Raw genomic sequence first — 21,057 nt, forward strand, 5'->3', positions numbered from 1 at the left:
GGCGAGACGTCGAAGTCGCTAACCCCATGAGCGGATGGGAATAGCGCCCTACTTCGACGTTCAACATCGAAGTAGGGACGTGTAGACGATCCGCGTCCCGCAACATCGAAATAGCGGGGTCCTCCATGGCGGCCATCAGCTGGGGGGTTGAGAGATACTCTCTCTCCAGCCCTTGCGGGGCTCTGTGGTCACCGTGGGCAGCAGCCCTTAGCCCAGGGCTTCTGGCTGCTGCTGCTGCAGCTGGGGGTCCGTGCTGCATATACAGGGTCTGCAACTAGTTGTTGGCTCTGTGTATCTTGCACTGTTTAATGAAAGTGTGTCTGGGAGGGGCCCTTTAAGGGAGCGACTTGCTGTTGAGTCCGCCCCGTGACCCTGTCTGCAGCTGTGCCTGGCTCCCTTATTTCGATGTGTGCTACTTTGGCGTGTAGACGTTCCCTCGCTGTGCCTATTTCGATGTTGGACTGAGCAACGTCGAAGTTGAACATCGACGTTGCCAGCCCTGGAGGACGTGTAGACGTTATTCATCGAAATAGCCTATTTCGATGTCGCAACATCGAAATAAGCTATTTCGAAGTTGGGTGCACGTGTAGACGTAGCCCCAGAGTGCACCACGCCGCAGGCACAAGATCAGAATGCAGCTCTGGGAAGAACACAGATAAGTGGATAGGTTCGTTGATACGAAATGGAGAGGGAACCTTAGGGAGGAACTTACGATGAGGGTGAAGAATGACTATCCTTGGTAAACACCATACAAGAAGGTTCAGCCATCAAAGTGAAAAGCTCCCTGACCCTCCTGGCTGATGTGATGGTGACTAAAAATGAGATCTTCATTGACGGATGGAGCAAGGAACATGTTGCCCGCGGTTCAAAGGGCAGCTTTATTAGGCAGTAGAGTACATGGTTAAGGTTCCAAATAGGGATGGAGGATGTACTGATGGAGGTGTTTTGCAGACCTGTCAAAAAACATTTGGCGATGGGATGGGCAAGGAAGTCGATCCCATACGCCGCCCAGTGGAAAGCTGACAATGCTGTGGCATGCATCCTGACAGTACTGAGGTCTAGGCCCGACTCAAGCAAGTGCAGCAGGTTGTCAAGGAGGGCAGGAAGGGGCCAAGTGTGAGGAGGCACAGGGTGATTAGTGCCCAACCACTGAGAGAACCACATCTACCATGTAGAGGTAGAAGTTGCAGGTGGACTGTCTGCTGTTAACTAACCCTTTTCACCCCCCTCAGAGCATGCGAATTCTGCATCCTGGAACCATGAAGGAGCCAAGCATGAAGGCGCAGCCTGAGTGGATCAGGGTGAAGGGTGTGGCCCAAAGTCCTGGGACAGAAGATTGCGGCAAGGAGGAAAGGAATACGGAGTCGCCACTAACAGCCAGTATGGATAAGGACATCAAGTTAGCCCCAGCATGGCTGAGACAACCTGGATGAGCCAAACCTGATCCAGTCTGACCTTGATCAGAAGCTTGTGAATCAAGGGAAGGGGAGGAAAACGTGTAGAAAAGGGGCACGTCCCATTTCCTAGAGAAAGTGTCTCTGAGCAAGTGCCTCCCCAGACCAGCTCTTCAGCAGTATTGAGGGCACTTTCTGTTGACTTGCGTCACAAACAGGTCTATGCACTGCTGGCCCCAGAGCTAGAACACATGAATGAGGGCCACCATGCTGATCTCCCACTTGTGGTGATAGCTGAATGGGCGGCTGAGGATGCCTGCAGTCACATTCAGTACCCCAGGGAGATAGGTAGCTACCGGAGTGATGTGGTGCTGAAGGCACCAGGTCCGCAGTTTTATGGCTTCTGCACACAGGGACAGGGACAAAACCCCGCCTTGACGGTTGATATAATACATGCATGTGGTGTTGTCTGTCAGGATGCTGACAGTTCTACATGCAAGGTGCTGCTGGAAATGCTGACAAGCGTAGCGGACCACCCAGAGCTCCAGTAGATTTATTAGGACGGCTTGCTCAGCAAAGAACCATTTGCCCTGCACTGTAAAGCAACACAAAGGGGCCCTCCATCCCATACACAGGGCATCCGTAGAAAGGGTAATAGCAGCGGGCGGCTGGTGGAATAGCACTGTGGTAAGAACGTTGTCCAGACAGGTCCACCACTGAAGGGAAGAGAGAAGGCGTGGGGGGACAGCCACTGATTTGGACAGCAGATCTCTGGCCATGGCTTAGCAGTGGCCAGGCAGGACTGGAAGCACTGTATGTGCATTCTGGCCAGCTTGACCACGTATATGGTGGTGGCCATGTGACCCAGCAGCTTCAGGCACACGAGCACCGTCATGGTGGCAGAAGTCACCCCACCAGGATAAGGTTGAGCAGGAAGAGTGACCCTGGTGGTGGATATGTTTACATGGGCCCCCAATGAACTCTTGAGATTGCGTGGGTTGAAGTATGGACTTCTTGTAGTCTGTGTGGAAGCCGAGGCTGAGCAGGAGGGCTGTGGTCACCCTTACCATGCGCAGTGCCTCCAGAAACAAGGACTTGTTTTAAAATGAGACAGTCGTCCACATATGGAAAGATAATTACCCCATGACTTCGTAGGTGGGCAGCCATGACTGCCAGTTTTGGAGAACACCCGGGGCACGGCTGAGAGCCCAGACAGAAGGACCCAGTATTGGCAGTGATGGGACCCCACTCCAAAATGAAGGAGGCACCTGTGCGCTGGGTGGATTGCGATGTGGAAATAGATGTCCTGTAGGTTGAGAGCTGAGAACCAATCTTCTTTGTCCATATTGTTTGAGTCTCCAGAGATCAAGGATGGGCTTCCACCCACCATTCTTTTTCCAGTTCAGGACGTACATGGAGTAAAAACCCCTGCCCTGAAACTCTGCTGGGACCAGCTTGACAGCACCCAGACAGAGGATGTGCTGTAAATCTTGCTCAAGCAGATTCTCGCAAGAAGGGTCCCTAAAGAGGGACAGGATAGGGATAAATGGGATGGAATACCCCAGGCCACTAGTTTTAGGACCCACTTGTCCAAAGTAATGGCAGCCCAGTGGTGGAAAAAGGGGAGGAGGCAGTGGTGAAAAGGGTAGTGACCAGTCTGTGAGCTGGCCAGAACAGGAAACTCTCTCAGGCTCCCAAACAAACCCTCAGAACAGCTGCTTAGGCTGCAGAGAGTTGGACACTACGGGTTGGTGATGCTGCTGCCACTGAGGTTTGTGCCACGTGCGTGTGCACACACGCACCCCCAGCATGGTACAAGAATCCTTCACTGAATTCAAGGCCTTGTCAATCTTCTCTGCACACAGGTTGTTGCTTATTGAAGGAGAGGTCATCTACCTTCTGCTGAAGGTCTCTGGGGGCCCCCAAGGGCTGGAGGCACACAGTGCGCCTCATGATCAATCATAGAGGCCTAGCAGCCACTCCTGCTATATCCTTCACAGACCGGAGGGCCATACTGGTGATGGTGTGCCCTTATTGTATTACATTTATGAGGGCTGGATGTTGCTGCTCTGGCAAGAAGAGGACCAGCTCTTGCAGCTTAGAGTAACTGAGGAGGTCATAGCCAGCCAGCATGGCCACATAGTCTGCCACCCACAGGAGCAACATGCCCAAAGAGTAGACTTTGTGCCACATGATGTCCCACTTCTTGCTCACCTTGTCCTGGGGAGTGGAACAGAAGGACTTGGACTTGTTGCCGACCACATCGACCACCAACAAATTTGACTGCGGATTGGTGAATAAAAACTCCTCATCCTTAGAAGCCACAAAAATACCTCTAATCTGCATTCTTGTTGGTGGGAGCAATGGACGTCAGCATCTGCCAGATGACCTTTCTGGGGCTCCATCATCACCTCATTCAAAGTCAATGCAATACTGGAGGTAGTGGAGAAGCACGTATTGCTTGGCCTGCACCTCCGGCAGGCCCTTCTCCCGAGCCTAGACCACCCGGCAAACCAGCTCCTCTAAGGCCCATAAGTCATCCATAGGGGGTGGTGAGACCAAGATCACTGCATCATCAGGTGAAGGAGGACAGTGAAGTGGGGACCTGTCTTCACCCTTTGACAGAAGTCCCCTGCCTCACAGCACTGCGATGTGGGAATATCTCGCTAACATGCTGGGCTGCAGTGACACAGGGCCATTCCTGGACACAGTGGATGGTGCCAGCGGAGAATGAGAGCAAGGTGATTATGACTGTCAAGGTGACCAGTGAGGAAGCAGGATCTTGCAGGTATGAACAGTGATGCACAAAACCATGGTGGGCGTGGCTGCAGGTAAGCCATTGTCAGCAGCATATCTTCCCAGGTGGAGTGCATGGGACTGGAGTGCTGTAATGAAGACACTCCATCGGTTGGAAGCACCACTTCCTGGGGTGGGCAGTATAGCCCCGAGCCATGCGAGAACTCCAAATGCCTAGATGAGCCCAGAGACAGAGGCAGCGCCAGGGCTACACGGTGCAGTGAGGGGGCGATGCCAACGCCGCAAGCAGCGAGTCTTCACCATGCTGTTTGGCCACCGTACTGCACTCCTGTGCCACAAGCTTAAGCGAATGGTCTCCCAGTGCCACTCCAGTGCTTCAGTGCCTTCTCTGGTGTGTCAGCCCTAGATCTGCACGGGGCCAAGTCTGGTGCCTTGCAAGAACGGCATGGAGCAGTGCCACTTGCGCTCAGTTTCCAGCACCGAGGTGGGGGGGGGGGGGGGCTTAGTTTCTGATGACCTCTTATGCCCAGGAGTAGAAGCAGCTGAAGTCGACAATGCCAGTAGCGTGAGAGGCACCAAATGCTGACAGCTTGGCTCTGAAAGTGCTCACTTATATGGTGCCAGGGACATCACAGCAGCCTTTTTGACTGGTGTCGCCCGGGAAGACGGTGCAAGAGGCCAGGAACATACCAGGGAAGGACCCACCATAGTGGCTGGGGTGCCGACTGAGGTAGAGGGACACACACAGTCTATAAGCTTGGTGTCCAGTGCTGGTGGCTGGAGGGACTTTTCAAAAAGTTAAGTCCCGAGTCTACTGGCTTGGTCCCTCCTAGTCCTCGTCACGAGGCTGGAGAAATGGGTGCAGGATTGGGTTTAGTGGCCCCCACAACCAGGCACTTAATGCAGGGCACATGGCCATCAGAGGCTGGTATGGCTTCCCTGCACATTGTGCATTGCTTGAAGCCTGGAGAATCCAGCATGGCAATGATGCAGCAACTAAATGCTAACACTAAACCTAACTTTTTTTTTTGGTTTGTTTTTTTTTTTTTTGTTAAACTTTAATGGGAAAGAGTTTAGATAAGGATAGCTAAAGGTAGAACTCACTCACTCACTCTTTGTTTTTCAGCAACAGGGAGAGTAAAGCTCCACCAGCTGCCAAGCACAGCAGAGAAGGAACTGAGAGGCCTGCACCACCCGCTCGCCAGATAGCACGAGGAGGCACCACTGCACATGTGCGGCATGGGAAACCGTGGCTGCAGAAGAACCTCTGAGTGCCAGCGTGAGGACACATCAACACCCAGAGGGGAGCACTCACAGAGACACTAGTTGAAGTAGTAACAAACCCAGTACATTGTAAAGATAGTTTTAGTTACAAACACAGGGCAATAAAATCAGTAACATAGCACAGACCTCTCAAATGAAGTTCCAACTGTTTAAGTAGTGTTACTAGTTTAATTGGGACACTCTTTTACCAGAATATGGAAGCAGTGTTCCAGAAAGATGCAGGAATACTATGAAAATGGAAGTTACATCTATCTCATGGATCTGAAGAGAGGCTTTGACCAGGGAGTCACTAAAGGTCCCATGGCATTTTTAACAAGACTTTAATTACAGTCTGCTGCCAAACTCCAGTGTGTGATTTTGGCATAACATATTGAGCCTCACAAAAGACTAGTATTTGGTGAAGGGAAACTCATCCACATATAAAGCCCTATGTGGTTTTGTACATACTTTAAGTACCAGGACAAGAAGCAAGGGGCTTAAATTGTAGCAAGGGAGGTTTAGGGTGGATATTTAAAAAAAAGTCAGGCATGTTGGTTAAGCACTGGAATAAATTGCCTAGAAAAGGTTGTGGAATCCCCATCGCGGGAGATGTTTAAAAGCAGGTTAGACACACACCTGCCAGAGATGGTCTAGCTCAGGGACAAGCAATAATTTTTGCTTGGAGGGAGTGGGGGACCCACGCCAAGATTCTGATAAGGGATCAAGGGCTGAACTTTTCTGTGGCAGGGATATGGGGTCTGGAACAGAGGCTGGGCACAGAAAGGAGTTCAGGGTAGGGCACCGGGGTGCCTCTCTGAGCCGCACACCCCTTACATGGGGTATGTGTGAGGGTGACACTCCATGTGCTGTCCCCAGCCCCATCATCGCAGCTCCCACTGGCTGAAAGTCAGCCAATGAGACCTGCAATCCTTGGGACAAGGGCAGGGACAGCAGGCGAACTCCTACCTTCTGCCCCCTAAGGGTAGTGCAGAGCCTAGAGGGAGCCACCAACTGTTTTGAGTAGCTTAGAGCTACAGAAGACAGAGAACCTGCCTCAAAGTCCAAGTGGGGCAAGCCGGATTAAAAGGCTCGGCAGGTCAGATCTGGCCCACAGAGTATATCTTGCTCACCATGGTCTAAATAGTGCTTGGTCCTGCCTTGAGTGCAAGGACATGACCTCTCAAGTTCCTTCCATTTTTTATTCTATATCCATCCATTTTGCATCTCTTTCATACAAGTATGAAATGCTTTCATATTCATATAGCTAGAAGATGCCCTGTGCAAGTAGGTTATTCTTGCCCGTATTTTGTCAGTTTAAGTACTTGTGATCAAGCATTTTTTGTCACCTTACTTTGTGGTCAACTGTAGCCATGCAATTGTCCGTTTTCTGCTTTTCTTTGCTTTTCCCGTGCAATTCTTTATTTATCTGATTTTCACTTTCCACTGAAGCTGTTGGGGTTGATGGCAAATAGATAACTTCTAGTTCAAATTCAATCACGTGATATGCAGGAGCCACTGGCAGGGTGATGCTTGTGATCTTTTCAGAAGACTGGATCAGTAATGATGATTCTGAGACTCTCTCTACAATTGTATAGAATTTAAGTAATTTTAGAAAACATTCCTCCTCCACACAACCTCCACTTTTAATCTCCAGTTATCAAGTCAAAAGATCATATACTGAAAGGCTAGAAATGTATTCTTAGATCAAGAAAGCACCCTAAATACTTGGTGACCAGAGTGCCTGTAAGGCACCACCTTTCAGCTGGCAAGGACAGCAGCAGCAGGACTCATTGTAGGTCTCAAAAGAACACCACACTGCTTCTTTGATGAAGTTTTTGGTTACATACACGCTACAATATTTAGGCAGGCAGAGCTTTCCCTCTCCCCCCACAGTATAGATGGTTTTCACAAGAAAACTAGCTTTACTGTTCATATACAGACTACCCCCCCGAAGAACGATAGTAGTTACATCAACAGAAGCATATTTCTATCATCAGTATAGCTGTCTCTCTACCAAGCATTTGTCAGTGTAGCCATATTGGTCACGTATGTGAGGGTTTTCTTCAAGACCCCTAATCATGAAGAACCTTACTCTTCTTCATTTCCACTAGTGTTTCCCTAATTCTTTGTGAGGGGCTGCACTGGCTGCCTTCCTGGTAGACCATTCCCATATTCAAAAATATTCTTAACAGAGCAATTTAATAATTAATCTGATTCTTATCAATAAAATGTCCCTTCAGTCCTCACCTGTCACATTATCCAATCTGGTTTTTTTGCCAGTAGCATCTGACTCTTCAGCTATGTCTACACTAGCCAAAAACTTCGAAATTGCCGTGTAAATGGCCATTTCGAAGTTTACTAATGAAGCGCTGAAATACACATTCAGCGCCTCATTAGCATGCGGGCGGCCACGGCACTTCGAAATTGACGCGGCTCACAGCCGCGTGGCTTGTCCAGACAGGGCTCCTTTTCGAAAGGACCCGGGCTACTTCGAAGTCCCCTTATTCCTATCCGCTCATAGGAAAAAGGGGACTTCGAAGTAGCCCGGGTCCTTTCGAAAAGGGGCCCCGTCTGGACAAGCCGCGCAGCTGTGAGCCGCGTCAATTTCGAAGTGCCGTGGCCGCCCGCATGCTAATGAGGGCCTGAATATGTATTTCAGCACTTCATTAGTAAACTTCGAAATGGCCATTTGCACGGCAATTTCGAAGTTTTTGGCTAGTGTAGACACAGCCTTCATAGCCTATTACTTGATTCCTTTCATTTTACACAAGTGTCATCAGTAATAACACAACTGATCATGAGAATTTAAGCAGCATTAGTGGCATAACTTAAATTTCATATAGGATGCCTAAATTTACCCTGTTCTTAATCTCTCTACATTCAACTACTGAGTCTTGGCTGCCTGCTTTTATAAAAGAGACACATGAGAAGATTGAGATGTACTAGCAGAACTTTAGGAGAAGCTGGGATAGGACCTGCTTAAGTGAAACATTGGCTAAAAGGCGGCTGATAAGCCCTCACTTTCCTGAGCAAGTAATCATTGGTTTATAAAAACATATCCACGCTTATTAGGAAATTCTGCTATGGTACAAAGCTGCTGTACTAGTATTGTCCCACAATGACAACACAAAAAAGTAGTCTAATTCACTCAAATGCTCTAATAAGCCTCAATTATCCCTTTTGTAGAAAAAGGCCAGGACTTCTGGAAGTTTTTGAGCTCTGAAATGCTAAGTTGCCAGATCCTAATTGATGGTTACTGACAATGGTGTCTAATAGTCTTAGAGTATTCTGCTGCTGTGCACTATTATTTACATCATGTTTGTAGAACAGGCAATAAAGTGGCAGTGGTTTGCCAGGGTTAGCCCCTGGTGGGCCACTGACACTATATTCACCTGTACCACCTCAGGTGTAGGTGATTGCAGCTCCTGTTGTCCACAGACAGCTATTCCTGGCCAATGTGAGCTGCAGAAAGCGGTACAGACCAGGATACTGCTTCCCGCAGCTCCCCTTTGGCTGGAAATGGTGATCGGTAGCCAACAGGTGATGCAAACGCCCATACCTATGGGGAAGCAGGTAATTATAGTGGTCGCAGCCCACCAGTGGCTAACCCTGGAGAACTGGATCCAGTCCAAGGGCTGGTATCTGCCCACTCATGTTGTGGGATCTCTGTATTTTCCCAGATTGGTGACAGATAATTAATTTTGGCTATGCTGCTTACCCCTGGTGTTGGAATAGATCAGCGCTTTGCTCTCTGGAGGATATAGGAAAGGCATGGCATCAGCATTACTAAGCTGCAGAGTATCTCCACTCTTCACGGCATAATGGCCAGTAGTCACTGTGAACTTCACCTTCTGAGGAATACCAGCCAAAAGGCTGTCTGAAGAAAAAGGAAGCAAACCGTGCTAGTCTATTTCAGCACTCTAGTTATCAAATGGTTATAAACGTGCTGCTAATGTATGACTTAACTTAAACCCTTGTACTTCAGGTGGAGCACAGGTCATCTACAAGTCTCCTCCACTTCACTCAGTCTTGGGACAAAATTTCCAAGCGGCCCCAGCAGCACCCCAGTTGACAAATAAACATTGACAGCTCATTTTTCACACAAGGGCATGTTATCAACTTCTTTTTTTTTTTTTTAAACTTTTTGGTGCTCCCGTATGCAATGATTTTCCAAGAAATTGGGAGCATTTCAACCACTCAGTTTTGAGTAATTGTCACTGTTGCCCTTCACCTGAAGTCAAAACATGCTCAGTCAGTGAGGTGCAGCTGTAGAACATGATTCCAAGAGGCTGTTGGACTAATTCAAAGTCTCTCCCCTTTATGGCTCTTTCAGACAACTTTCCCATATTAACCAAAAATGATACAGAGTAGGTGGAGTTGCAGAAGAATGTGGAAAAGGTATGATATTAAATTAAGGAGGGGTAAAAGTCAAACATTTCATGAAGCCTAAGGAACCTCAGCAATTAAAAATCTAATTTACTAGGCATATTCTTCAATATGGTAACAGATTTTATAGAAAACTATTAGATTCTGTTGAATTCAGTCGAAGAAGAATCAGTAAAGACTTGTATTGATTTTTTTGAAAAGTTATATCAGGGCCTCTTTGGTAGGTGAGAAAGCAAAGTATAGGGATTTTGCTAAAATTACCAAAGCCAATACAATATCACAAAACCACTAATTCACAAAAATGGTACAGTCAAATCACTTCCTATTTTCGCCATCAACATGTTCAGTGGTGCAAGACCAAACCCCAACTTACCCTCCAAAAGGATACAGATATAAAGAGATTCTGAAATTCACAAATACTAGTTGTGATGTCACTTGACAAATGGGACTGATCGTATTCAGACTCACTAAAGCCTTAGGTAAATGTTATCAACAAAAGCAGTTTGAAAAGGAAGCCGCAAAAGACAACAGAGCAAAGTAACTTGTTTTAGATGAAAGAAAAAAGAAACAAACATCTTATAGTGAGAAAGTAACACACCAACACAATCACATTCTTAATGTTACAAGTTTACCTACCAGTCATTGGCTCCACTTTTAGCTGGGGCTCCTGAGAGTACACATCATACTGCACAACTGGGTAAATGTGAGGAAGGACAAAATGCACTTTACCCAGTGACATGCATAGCTGCCTGAGAGTATACGTCCCAGGTTCTTTGGCCTTTGAAAAACAAAAAACAAAACTGAAGAGCAGTTTTTCAAAACTACCAATTGGCTTTACATTTCCCAAGTAAACTATTATCTCAACTGAATTCCTGACAAATGAATGACAAGTGTGTGTCTCAGCCTATTTCTAACTGGTACACTTATCTGTACAACTATATTTAAAAAGGAGCTCAGAAAAATAAATGAAATTGCTCTGTCACTCTAGATTCAATTTTCAGAAGTGTTTAGTAACAGCATTTACCCTAAACGATCCCGCCTAATAGTGTGTGTGGGTGTAGGACTGTTATCCATTAGATTCAAAAACAAAGTCAAGCGTTGTCAGTTCAAATGCCCTAATCACCCAAAGCACCCAGCATAACAACCCACTCTGTCTTTGATTTATATTTCATATGTACATTTGAACCGAGGGCTGCATACATTAAAATACAATGAATATGCTCACTATATTTTGGATTTTACCAGGTAGTCATAAACAGAGTGCTTATTTGGCTAGCATTCATAAAAACCCACACTTCGCAAGAAACAGCCTTGAACCAATATAAGCATATAATGTTTTTACACTTTCTTCAACACCGTATGGGCACCTATTAATGAAGAATACATTTAAATCTCAAACTCTCCACTATCTTAAAAAGGTTAGCTATAATAGGATAGCACCATTGTAAAAAAAAAAAAAAAAACACCCACACACACACTGTAGGTGTGCTTTCTGAAAATACATCCGTTCTATCCCCGGTGAAGGAGAGTTTGGAAGTGTGTTCTCTCACCCCCTCCTTTTGTCACTTGTTAATACACAGCCTAGATCAGTGTTTCTTAAACTATGTTCCATGGACAACTCGCACAAGTGTACCATGAGCATTTGGAAAAATAATTCTAAGTTTTTGATATCATTTCTACTATTAAAACCAGATACAATGTTACTTCTTCATTGCTGTGATACCTGATTAAAATTACTTCATTCTGGTTTTGCAGTGTATGTTGCTGTTTGGCTTTCTGGGGCGGGGAGGTCTGAAATTTTTTTTTAAATAAAAAATTTCACAGGTGTTCCACATGTAACAGTATTGTTTGGTGCTTTGTGGTCTCAAAGAGTTCAAGAACACTGGCACAGAAAGTGATACAAATCTTTATTCTTCATATGCTGTACTCACAGCGGAATTAGAGTTTTCTGGGCACTGGAAATGAACTTTAGTTTTAATCAAAACTAGCAGAGTTATAAATAAACTGATCAAAAAACTGAAATACAGCAATTTATCGTATTAAAAGCAGTAAGGGCATTTGAACATCCAGACTGCATCACTGGGCTCTCAACCTACAGTATTTTGCATTTTTCATTTAGGTAGAATGGATTTTCTAAAAAAAAAAAAAAAAAAAAAAAAAAAACCCTTCACTTTTCTTGAGCTTAATGTACAGATCTGTGTAGTATGTGCCAAATTACACTACACCTCATATGGAATTAATCCATACTGCATAAACCCCATACAGTCTGAAGCATTTGGTTCTTGTCTCAAGTGACTATTCAAATCAATTTTTTTTTCAATTTTAAATTGGGTGTACTGCCTCTGCTCCAAGTTATAACCACGAAACCTCACTCTCAGCGTTCGCACCGCTTTTTTCATCTTGTAAGTAAATAAAACATTAGTGCACATTATGTGCTAATGTCATGCGACAGGTCATGTAATTTACATGTAAGCATTTTTAGAAGTGAAAAGAACACAAGCATTTTCTAACCTACTATAAAACTTTAGAGTTTATAAATTTAGAGAGACTCAGTTTGGAATATGAAAAAAGAGAGATTGCAGATTCTTAGACCGATCAGAGAGCTGCAGAGAGAGGAGTTTAAGAGGGAGGAGAGCAAGTGAGCCCACCGCTGAAGAAGCTACCAGGTGAGAGTGCTGATCTCTGGGTGAGTGAGCGTGTGCTTTAACTGCTGGCAATTGAACTGCCATTTTGATTCCAGGTGGGGGGAGTTTCAGTTTCAGTGACAGCTGGGACTGCCTGCCTGACCTTTTGCTCCCTTGATCAGCCTTCCCCTGTGACACTCATAGGAGGAGGGCCTGAGAGAGGCCAGCAGGCTTAAAAGCCAGAGGCAGGAGCGACCAGGGGAACAAAGCGGACAGGGAGCTGCAGACAGGGGAGTTTAAAGAGGGAGTTTGACAGAGGGAGTGTGACAGAGAGGACTATAATGGTTAGGAAGACCCGCAACACCTGTGCCAGCGCTACTGCTGTCTCCTCCACTTGTGCCTGTAGCCAGACAGACTGCCTGACCATGGATGTTTCTACCCAGATCCTGGTGTGGTTCTGCGAGGACTGTGGCTTGCCCTTCCCACTTACTGACACCCAGGCTGAGGGGAATATTCAGTGTGAAAGGTGCCTGCTGGTGGAATCTCTCAGGCAGCAGGTGGGGGAGCTACAGGAGGAGGTGGCCAGGTTGAGGAGTATCCAAGTCCATGAGCAGTTCCTGGATAGTGTTCAGGTGGAGACTGCGGAGGTAATTGTCCCAGTGCACAGGACGGCTGATAAACCACTGGAGGAGGGGGACCAGGGTGGACACTGGCAGCTGGTTACTTCTCGCAGCAGGCTGTGTTCCACCCCTGCTCAGAACCCTCCCACCGTGGTACTGGAAAACCAGTATGCTGTACTCGATACAGGAGCCCAAGAATTACCCCGTACAGAAGAGGAGAAGCCTCGTACCCCCAAGGCTAGGAAACCTACTGCCACCCCTGCAAGAAGGAAACGTAGAGTAGTGGTGGTTGGAGACTCTCTTCTGAGGGGGACAGAGGCGCCCATCTGTCGCCCTGACATTTCCTCTCGGGAGGTCTGCTGCCTGCCAGGGGCCCGTATCCGAGACGTTATGCAGGCATTGTCGAGAATTATCCGGCCCTCTGACTACTATCCCATGCTTCTCATCCATGTGGGCACTAATGATACTGCAAGGTGTGACGCTGAGCAGGTCAAGAGTGACTTCAGGGCTCTGGGGGCACGGGTCAGGGAGTTTGGGGCACAGGTGGTATTCTCTTCAATCCTGCCTGTCAGAGGTAGGGGCCCAGGCAGAGACAGGTGTATCCTAGAGGTGAATGCTTGGTTGCGTAGATGGTGTCGCCAGGAAGGCTTTGGTTTCTTTGGACCATGGGATCCTTTTCCGGGAAGGACTGCTAGGCAGAGATGGCGTTCACCTTTCGAGGAGGGGGAAGACCATATTCAGACACAGGCTGGCTAACCTAGTGAAGAGGGCTTTAAACTAGGTTTGACGGGGGCAGGGGAGCAAAGCCTGCAGGTAAGTGGACAGCATGGATACCTGGGAGATGAACTTGAAATGGGAGGGAGTATGGGCTACACTGGGAGAGTAAAAAGAGGGCCAGGGCAAAACTGGGAGGCAAGACCAAATCAATGTCTGAGATGCCTATATACAAATGCAAGAAGTATGGCAAACAAACAAGAAGAATTGGAAGTACTAATAAATGAACACAACTATATCGTTGGCATCACAGAAACTTGGTGGGACAATACTCATGGGAATGTTGGTATTGAAGGGTACAGCCTGCTTAGGAAGGACAGGCAGGGAAAGAAGGGAGGAGGTGTTGCCTTGTACATTAAAAATGTACACACTTGGACAGAGGTGGAGATGGACGTAGGAGATAGACGGGTTGAAAGTCTCTGGGTTAGACTCAGAGGAGTTAAAAACAAGGACAAAGTCCTACTAGGCGTCTACTACAGGCCCCCTAGCCAGGTGGAAGAGGCTTTCTTTAAACAGCTAACAAAATCATCCAGAGCCCAGAATTTTGGTGGTGATGGTAGACTTCAACTATCCAGGTATATGTTGGGAAACTAATACAGCAGGGAACAGACTGTCCAATAAATTCTTGGATTGCACTGCAGACAACTTTTTATTCCAAAAGGTTGAAAAAGCTACCGGGGGGAAGCTGTTCTAGATTTAATTTTAACAAATAGGGAGGAAATTATTGAGAATTTGAAAGTGGAACGATACTTGGGTGAAAGCGATCATGAAATCAGAGTTCACAATTGTAAAGAAGGCTAGAAGGGAAAACAGTACAAGAGAGATAATGGATTTCAGGAAGGCAGATTTTGGTAAACTCAGACAGCTGGTAGGTAAGGTCCCATGGGAAGCTAAACTGAGGGGAAAAACGGCTGAGGAGAGTTGGCAGTTTTTCAAAGGGACATTATTAAAGGCCCAAAAGCAAGCTATCCCGCTGCGTAGGAAAGATAGAAAACATGGCAAAAGACTGCCTTGGCTTAACCAGGAGATCTTGCATGATCTCAAACTAAAAAAGGAATCGTATAAGAAATGGAAACTAGGACAAATTACAAAGGATGAGTATAGACAAACAACACGAGCGTGCAGGAGCAAGATTAGAAAGGCTAAGGCACAAAATGAGCTCAAGCTAGTTACAAGCATAAAGGGAAACAAGAAGGCTTTTTACAAATATATTGGTAACAAGAGGAAGACCAAGGAGAGGGTAGGGCCATTGGTCAGCGACGAGGGAGAAACAGTAACAGGGAATTTGGAAATGGCAGAGATGTTTAATGATTTCTTTGTTTCAGTCTTCCCTGAGAAATCTGAAGGAATGCCTGACAGAGAATGTTAGTGAAAAAGGGGTAGGTTTAGAAGTTGAAATACAAAAAGAACAAATTAAAATTTACTTAGAAAAATTAGATGTCTGCAGATCACCAGGGCCTGATGAAATGCATCCTAGAATCCTCAAGGAGCTGATAGAAGAGGTATCTGAGCCTTTATCAATCATTTTTGGAAAATCGTGGGAGACAGGAGAGATTCCAGAAGACTGGAAAAGGCAAATATAGTACCCATTTATAAAAAGGGGAGCAAGAATAACCCGGGAAACTACAGGCCAGTCAGCTTAACTTCTGTGCCAGGAAAGATAATGGAGCAGGTCATTAAAGAAATCATCTGCAAGCAATTGGAAGGTGGTAAGGTGATAGGGAACAGCCAGCATGGTTTTGTTAAAAACAGATCATGTCAAACCAATCTAATAGCTTTCTTTGATAGAATAACGAGCCTTGAGGATAAGGCAGAAGCGGTGGATGTGATATACCTAGACTTCAGTAAAGCATTTGACACGGTCTCACATAATATACTTATCAATAAACTACTCAAATACAACTTAGATGGGGCTACTATAAGGTGGGTGAACAACTGGCTGGATAACTGTACCCAGAGAGTAGTTATTAACGGCTTTCAATCCTGCTGGAAAAGTATAACTAGTGGGGTTCCACAGGGGTCTGTTTTAGGACCGGTTCTGTTCAACATCTTCATTAACAATTTAGATATTGACATAGAAAGTACACTTATTAAGTTTGCAGATGATACCAAGCTGGGAGGGGCTGCAACTTCTTTGGAGGATAGGGTCATAATTCAAAAGGATCTGGATAAACTGGAGAAATGGTCTGAGGTAAACAGGATGAAGTTTAATAAGGACAAATGCAAAGTGCTCCACTTAGGAAGGAAAAATCAGTGTCACACATACAGAATGGAAAAGGACTGCCTAGGAATGAGTACAGCAGAAAGGGATCTAGGGGTTCTAGTACATCACAAGTTAAATATGAGTCAACAGTGTGATGCTGTTGCAAAAAAAGCAAACATGATTCTGGGATGCATTAGCAGGTGTGTTGTGAACAAAACACGAGAAGTCATTCTCCCGCTCTACTCTGCGCTGGTTAGGCCTCAGCTGGAGTATTGTGTCCAGTTCTGGGCACTGCAGTTCAGGAAGGATGTGGAGAAATTGGAGAGGGTCCAGAGGAGAGCAACGAGAATGATCAAAGGTCTAGAGAACATGACCTATGAAGAAAGGCTGAGAGAATTGGGCTTGTTTAGTTTGGAAAAGAGAAGATTGAGGGGGCACATGATAGCAGTTTTCAGGTATCTAAAAGGGTGTCATAAGGCAGAGGGAGGGAACTTGTTCTTCCTTGCCTCTGAGTATAGAACAAGAGGCAATGGAGTGAAATTGCATCAGGGGAGGTTCAGGTTGGACATTAGGAAAAAGTTCCTAACTGTCAGGGCGATCAAACACTGGAACGAATTGCCAAGGGAGGTGGTAGAATCTCCATCACTGGAGATATTTAAGAAGAGGTTAGATAGATGGCTTTCAGGGATGGTCTAGAAAGTGCTTGGTCCTGCCGTGGGGGCAGGGGGCTGGACTCGATGGCCTCTCGAGGTCCCTTCCAGTCTTACTATTCTATGATTCTATAATCATGTCCTCCATACTAGTTATTTCAGCAAAAAGAGCAGAATCCATGTAATCCCATATGACAGGGGGAAAATTTTCTTTTGTCCTTTTATTGTTCCCTCAATGCAACTGATTGTTAGAATGGCCTATGCTTAAAATTTAGATCAGGCATAAGATACATCACTCCCTCTGACCAACATAAATGTACTGATCTAAGCCGCAATGTAGACACAGCTTGGCAGACAGAAGAATGCTCTCATCTACCTAGATACCATAACTCAGAGATGGATTACATACATGGCTGGAGAAAAGGCTTTCCAACACTATAGGAAGTGCTAGGTTACAGCGAAACATCAGTACAGCTACTTTTGGTGTCAACATGGCCTTAATCTTGCACAAGGGAGAAAAGCTTCCTGTAATATTTATTTTAAATCTCTTGTTTTGTTACATCAGCTAAAAGGGGAAAGGGATCTACTAGGAAGCCATCATGCTACAGTCATGCTCTTTTTAATAAGCAGGTGACCTCTAATCTCATTTTTTAAAGAAATTATAACCATATGATTTCTAAGTTATATGATACTGGCAAAATTCTAGAAGTTTAAACTTTATGCTTAGCAGAAGAGAAAAGGGGCTGGGTGCAACATTCAACATGAAGGAAACAGTACACCTTCCATCTTGATGTTCCTTCACCACAGGAAGAGATTTGGTGGGGGAGGTTAACAGTTAACAGTCCCTCCTACACCCCTGGCAACCAGAAATGTACATAGTATGAGATCTAAAGAAGAGCTCAAGTACTAAATTGTATCTTCATTTACATTCCATCTGTCTGCTTCCACAATTTAGTAGATTGTGGCTGCTTCTACACATGCCACAATGCAATTCGAAGCAGGCTAACGAAACACTGAGGTGCATATTCAGTGCCTTATTAGCATAATGGCAGTCACACAAATTTGCAAGTGCAAACTTCAAATTGCAGATTGACAGTGTAGATGGGGGCTGCTTTGAAATAAGTGTCCCACTTAAACATTCCCTTACTCCAATCTAGTTCTGTGAGTGTAAAGGAACATCAAAGTGGGGTGCTTATTTCGAAGCTGCCCCCATGTACACTGCCAAACATGAAGTCCACACTTTGTAGAAGCAGCCTGTGTCCTCAGCCATGAAAAACAAAAACAAAAACACACACACGTCTTCTCCCAGTCAAATTTTTCAGACGTGGACCCAATTTTGTGTCTGTATGAAACTGCATCTGCAGCTTTCTGGCCATTCAAAAAATCTCCAAATGACATTACACTGCCTCTATTACATTCCATCTAGACAACCTACATTTGGTAGCAACAGCAACTGACTAAGGAGGTATTCGACAGCCCAAAAATTAGGTCAATAGGTAGTGTAGAGATCACATGGTTGCCAGCTCTCAGCCATAGCACTTGCTGCACTAATGTGAACTTAACACCTCCAGCAGATAAGTGCTATCCATACCACACAGATTCAGAGTGCCAGCCCCCGTATGAGCATATCTCCCTTTGTGCTTGCTATCTTAATAGTGCAGAGACAAAAGAGAAAGTACAGACAGCACTGTGCTTGTAGCCTGTGGAAAAAATTACATGTTGAGACTGTAACAGACAATGGGAGAAGGGGTGGAAAAGTGAAAGATTAATCCAAGTCCCAGAGGAAGTGGGGTAGAGCCCAGCAAAACCACAGACATCCACCCACTTTACCTGCAGATGTGGATATTCATGGCTCATTTTTGTGGATATGGATGCAGATACAAATTTTGTATTCAAAACCCTGCAAATTTGCAGATTTTCACTTTGTATCAATGGTTATCTGTGGATCATTTTTGTGGATGTGGATATCAACTTGGTATACACAGAGAGCCCTGAAATAGGGTAGCCCACAGGTCATTATGACAACACCGGGGGGGGAACCCTCCATGACCAGTGGTGATAAAACTTGCAATTTGAAAAAATAATCTATAAATTCTGCTTTTGTTCAGTTCTGCAAAAGGTTGCAAAGTTAAGTACTAAAACAGTAAAAGCCAAAACTAATTCAGTACATGACAGTGTATTATTACAAAGTCACATACTGTTTAATTCACAGGACTCTTGCCTCATTCATTATAAAGAACAGGCACAACTCACAAAATGGGGGCAGAAATTTAGTTTTTTGTTTTTTTTTTAAAATACTCAATGCATTGCCCCAGGGTTTATTTGTGGCACAGAAGAGAGAATTATTCGGTTCCTCATGTTTATCTACAGTGTGCCCATCACTGTTAACAGCCAAGTCTAATGAACATCACGCTGAAGGCTTGTTTTTCATTTTTAAATGGACACAGAGGAAACTGAGGCACAAGATTACGACTAAGACAAAAACAAACAAAAAACCTACTAGAGGCTGCGTACTGAAATACCTATTTTTCAAAATACTTAAATACTGTAACAACATATCAAATTACTAATCACAATACCCTATCAGACAAGTAAATAACTATTATCCCCATTTGACAGATGGGAACACTGAGAAAATCATGGTAATTTGCTTAAATCACTGCCAATCAGTGACAGAATCAGGATTAGAACTCAGAACATCCTATCTCCTAATTTTCATTCACTCCTTCCTTCAGTCCCTATTGACTTACTGCTAGAAGTACAAAGCATCATAGCTCTCAGATTATGTCTACACTGCAATTAAAAATGGTGGCTGGACCACTTGGGCTTAATCTAAGGAGCTGTTTAATTGCAGTGTAGATGCAAATGAACAGCTCTGAAAGCCAGAATCATCTGTTATCAGCCAGCTGCCATTTTTAATTACCAAGTAGACATACTCTTGAAGATTTCAGCTGCAATCAAGTACTTAGCACATCTGAAAATCAGGTCCCAGAGATTTTATGCTGAGCATCTAGAAAATAAATAGAACACAGATCGCAACCATCTTTAAGAATTTAGCTTAAAGTGTCTTGATGCATTGATTATTAGAGCTACTCAACAAGCAATCACACCACACTGGAAGTGAACAGCCACCAATGTGACTGTGGTTAAGTCTGGCACATCCCGATCGCAGGAAAAAAATACTACTTGCAATAGAACACAATAAGAAAAATAACCCCCCAACAGGAATCTTTTATGCATTACTCTATGCAAAACTGACGACAAAGCAAGAAAATCTTACCTTTTCTAGAATATGATGGACAATGAACACTGCAGGTGGGGACAGATGGAATACTCATTTGAATTCTACTTGTCAGATAAGTGTTTTATTTTTATGCAAGTGATAGCCAGATATATAAAAATGACTTGAAAATGAGTTTGGTGGGATCATTCTAGTGTCCCATTTGTGCACATCAGAGAACCAACCACACACTTTGGCAGAGTTAGCAGCCTCTCTTCAAGATAGGCCACAATCTGCAATAACAGGGGTAAGACAAGAAGAGGTTAAGCTGCAATGGCAAAGCTGTGGCAAGGGAGCAACACTGGATATTGCTTGCCAGCACTATGCCCTTCTCTAGTCAGTGTTTTTAGATCTTCTTTCATGAGTGCTACATTCACTCAATTGTAAAACATACCTGAGTTCTGAATGTTACGGTATTGACCCCTGGCTCCAGTACAAAGTTGCTACATTTTAACATGTGCGCCCCATCCTCTAGAGTCACCCCCAAGGGCATTTCCAGAGAGGAGCTGCTCTCTTGCCTTCGCAGTAGCATGTGCACATTTTTGCAGATGATTCCCGTTGTGTTCAAAGAGTTGTCCGAAGGGCTCCTCTCGTACATTTCATACAACTCCAATGCTGGCAAGCTATTTCTTGACAAAGGGAAGCCTGCAACCTCACTCGGAAAGTTAATAATACCATTAGAAGTTTTGTGTTTAGTGAGCCATTCAGCTGTTTTCCGGTAACTATTTTTCTCAATGCTGAAATGGACATTAAGGGCAATCTGATCCAGCTGGACTGGGATGGGCATTTGGCTCAGCAGAGTCAGCTCAACAGACAATATTCCACCCACATGGATTACAGCATTTGGAGGGTCAAAATGTAGAGTTTGCAACTGTGCAAAGGAATTCATAGGCAGTATAACCTTTTGACCTGGAAATACAGACAAGAACAAGTTATTTTACTCCACTCTGCTTTTGGTAATACAAGATCAGGCTTTATAAAAATTAGTTTTATATTTTCTAAACTTAAAAAAAATTAAACCGTATCTATCCCTCCCTGCAACCCCAAAGTGACAAAGACTACCAACTTCTTGCCTAAATGGAAGAAAAAAAATTAAAATCTTTCAA

At 44.9% G+C, this 21,057-nt stretch overlaps 1 protein-coding gene across 3 annotated transcripts in view; it reads right to left on the minus strand.

Moving 5' to 3' along the window:
* Positions 1-21,057, minus strand: part of TRAPPC10 (trafficking protein particle complex subunit 10) — an 88,464-nt gene that overhangs the window by 20,741 nt on the left and 46,666 nt on the right. For 2 of the 3 annotated variants that reach the window (XM_074995333.1, XM_074995352.1), the window contains exons 14-17: positions 20,346-20,860; positions 10,437-10,578; positions 9,133-9,291; positions 6,766-6,995 (exon numbers count right to left, since the gene is read on the minus strand). In XM_074995333.1, coding sequence (XP_074851434.1) covers positions 6,766-6,995; positions 9,133-9,291; positions 10,437-10,578; positions 20,346-20,860 — 1,046 coding nt within the window. The remainder of the gene's footprint in view (positions 1-6,765; positions 6,996-9,132; positions 9,292-10,436; positions 10,579-20,345; positions 20,861-21,057) is intronic. The other variant, XM_074995342.1, reaches the window with a different exon arrangement.

The sequence above is a fragment of the Carettochelys insculpta genome, chromosome 1 (assembly GCF_033958435.1).
Source record: "Carettochelys insculpta isolate YL-2023 chromosome 1, ASM3395843v1, whole genome shotgun sequence".
In the NCBI taxonomy this organism is placed as follows: domain Eukaryota; kingdom Metazoa; phylum Chordata; order Testudines; family Carettochelyidae; genus Carettochelys; species Carettochelys insculpta.